The following is a 3,239-nucleotide window of genomic DNA, read 5'->3' as shown; positions in this document are numbered from 1 at the left end:
TAACTTGCAAAGACGACACTTTAAAGAAATTGAAGATAAGGATCCCGATGCTGCCGCTGCAAGTGGAAGTGAGCCAAAACAAGCTCACGGTTCGTCAACTGCAGGTACTAGCAGTGGTGGTGGTGGTGACGGCAATGATGACAGATAGTTGTTTATCAAGATACGACTAATGTCAAGCCTATCGACTCGATCAAATCCAATACCATTTTATTTATGGATTATATGGTTGGGATAATGATGAGTACTGCCAACGCGGGTGAGATCGAGGAGGGAGAATTTGTCGATCATGCCCTGACTCATCATCAGATATCATTATTATTGGGGCTGAACGATGAAGAATTGGATGAGTTGGAGGCTAAGGAAGATGTGGAGGTTTTGAATGATGAAGAAGTCTTGCTTGACATGCGTATTCCACGCATGAATATGTCGTATATTTATGAAGACGAAGAGATAGAGATCGAAGATGTGACGGCAGAGGAGTACCTTAATCTGTATCATCGTTCAAATTTTGATCAGGGTGTTCCAACAATCACTGAAGAGCACGTCAAAGCTGCCGAAGATCATCTAGAGAAAACAAAGAAGAAGAAGAGTAAAGTATCGGCGAAAGGGTCAAGTTCATTGGATCCTGACGCTGAGGGTTGGTTCGGGAACTGCAACAAATCACTGAATTCGAAGATAACTGAAGCCAATCGATATGTTGATCAAGAACACAAGTTGGATGTCAGTGCACGTGCCAAAGCAATTCAGAAGACTACCTTCAAAGCTATGCAAACCGTCAAAGGTGACATCGTTTATTGGTTATACAATTCAGAGTTAAGGGTTTGTATTATTAAGTGGGAGAACGGCGTTCAGTACTTTCAATATGTTACTGACGTTCTCTCACTGCCGAGGTGGGATGTGTGGACCCTCGCCAATCGGCCGTTTATTAACCATGGTGGAAATCAACTAGCAGGATGGTTCCCTCAACATCTGCTCTTTGAGATCAACCACGGGTCTAAGTTCTTTAAACCACGGTTTCCAATCCGAAAGTATATTAATTAGATTGATCCTCGCACTGGTTGGAGGAAGCTAGTACTTAAATTAAAGCCACCTGAGACTATGAAGCGTGTACCAGTGAAGACCTTTCCGCAAGATCTTCCTCTGTCATTCAATAGATGGTACTACGATAACAAAACGGGCGAGTCAGTCATTGTTCTGGGCAAAGGGCTGGAGACTAATATTATACGAGTCATAGATCCAATATGGCTCGTTAATTTTTCTGAGACAAACAATGAGTTGCTGTTCAAGAACAAGATCCTCTTCGCCAAACAGGAAGACTATGATCGGGCTATGCAATTCCAATGCGTTGTTCGTGTGTGTCACGCGTTTGGGGTTCATAGTTGTGCTGACTGGAAGACGAAGAGGTTCAAGTAACTTAAAGACAAAGAGCACGAGACGAGGGGGTGTTTGTTAACGCTCGGTTTTGGTCGTCTCGAGTCTTTGTAATCATTTGTAATTTTTTATTATTTTAATGTAAGGGCAGTTTAGTAATATATAAGTCCCATTTATTTAAGTTATGGCTCATTAGTTAAAGATGTTTAACGAATAAAATCATTAGTATTTATAATTGTCCATTCGTTAAGGATGTTTATCGAATGGACCTTAATATTTATTAATTCGTATCCCTTCGTCATGGAATGTTGACGAATGGGGTATAGATAATGAGTCATTCACTATTCCATTTTGTTTACTTATATAATGGAGACGAATGAAGGCCATTCGTTACGGGATGTGTAACGAATGGCATTCGTCTTCTATATATAGGCTGATTAGTCTGTATAATAAATTAAGTGTTTTATTTTATTTCCTCTCAAGCCGTTACATTGTCCATTTCATTACTCAACACTTCGTTAACATAATTAAGCTTATTATACACATATATATATCATATAACTAGATCCGATAGTCAATCAATATGAATTGATTAACGTATTGAAGCTCAAGCTCTCTCAATATGCTCAACCCGGTGCACCTACCACACATGCTTGCTACCATTGTGGAGACCCTAACCATCTCCGGAACATGTGCCCTCAATTTATTCATGCTCACCAAGCTCAAGTTATACCCACACCTTGATACACTACTCAAGTCTATCAAGTTCGAACCTACCAACCCCAAGTCCCTTAAGGATTTGTACCTCAAGCCTACGTTCCTCATGTTCCTGAGCTTATGAATCGTCCAACTGCACCAGTTCCAGCCCATGCTATCCAAGCTATTCCATCAAATCAAGTTGCTCAAGCTAATGGGAGTGCTCTTATAATGAATGTTAAGCAAGCTCAGAATTCCAACAATGCTGTGAATGATACTTTCCTTATTAATGATCATTTTGCTTCGGTGTTATAATATGGGTGCCGATATGAGTTTTATTACCTTGGATTTTTTGTATATTATTGATAAGCCTCGAGATAAGTTATCTAAGCCTTTTTCCGTAGAAGTAGCGAATGGAAATTCTATTATTATTGATTCGGTTATTCGAGATTGTGTTTTAACTCTTAATAAAGTCAAGCTCTGTATCGATCTTATTCCTATGCAAATGGGTAGCTTCAATGTCATTGTTGGAATGGATTGGCTCACCTTATATCATGACGAAGTTGTATGTTTTGAGAAATTTCTTCATATACATCTCAAAGATGGTCGTACTCTTAATGTTTTCGGTAATGCGCCTACCTCTAAGCTTAACCTCATGTCATGTTTTCAATCTCAACGTTATTTTTGTAAAAAGTGTGTTGCTTTCTTAGCTCGCGTGGTAGAAAAAGATCATAACGAGAAGAAGATTCAAGATATCCCGGTTGTGCGTTATTTTCTAGACGTATTTCTTGATGATGTTTCCGGACTTCCTCCCACTCGCCAAGTCTAATTTCCTATAGATCTTGTACTTGGAGCAAATCTTGTAGCCAAAGCACCCTATCGTCTTGCACCCTCTGAAATGCAAGAACTTTCGAATCAATTACAAGAACTATCAGACAAGGGTTTTATTCGACTGAGTTCTTCTCCTTTAGGCGTGCTAGTAATGTTTGTGATATTAAAAGATGACTCATTCCGCATGTGCATCGATTATTGTGAGCAAAACAAACTCATAATCAATGATGTAATTATTTTCATCGATGATATCTTGATCTACTCAACAAACGAAAACGATCACATAAAGCACTTATATATTATACTTAACCTCCTACGGAGAGAACAGTTGTATGCCAAGT

The 3,239-nt window shown here is 39.2% G+C and overlaps 1 protein-coding gene across 1 annotated transcript; it reads left to right on the top strand.

The window, feature by feature from the left end:
- Positions 1-2,383: 2,383 nt before the first annotated feature.
- On the top strand, positions 2,384-2,896 carry LOC143557351 (uncharacterized). The gene has a single exon (XM_077046444.1). It carries the CDS (start codon positions 2,384-2,386, stop codon positions 2,894-2,896), a length of 513 nt encoding a protein of 170 aa, XP_076902559.1.
- Positions 2,897-3,239: the final 343 nt, after the last annotated feature.

Source organism: Bidens hawaiensis, unplaced genomic scaffold (assembly GCF_021521415.1).
Source record: "Bidens hawaiensis isolate Kalapana, Puna unplaced genomic scaffold, B.hawaiensis_p1.1 tig00018916_1, whole genome shotgun sequence".
Lineage (NCBI taxonomy): Eukaryota > Viridiplantae > Streptophyta > Magnoliopsida > Asterales > Asteraceae > Bidens > Bidens hawaiensis.
The sequence above is the reverse complement of the archived record's forward strand: the minus strand, read 5'-3'. Positions and strand labels throughout refer to the sequence as shown.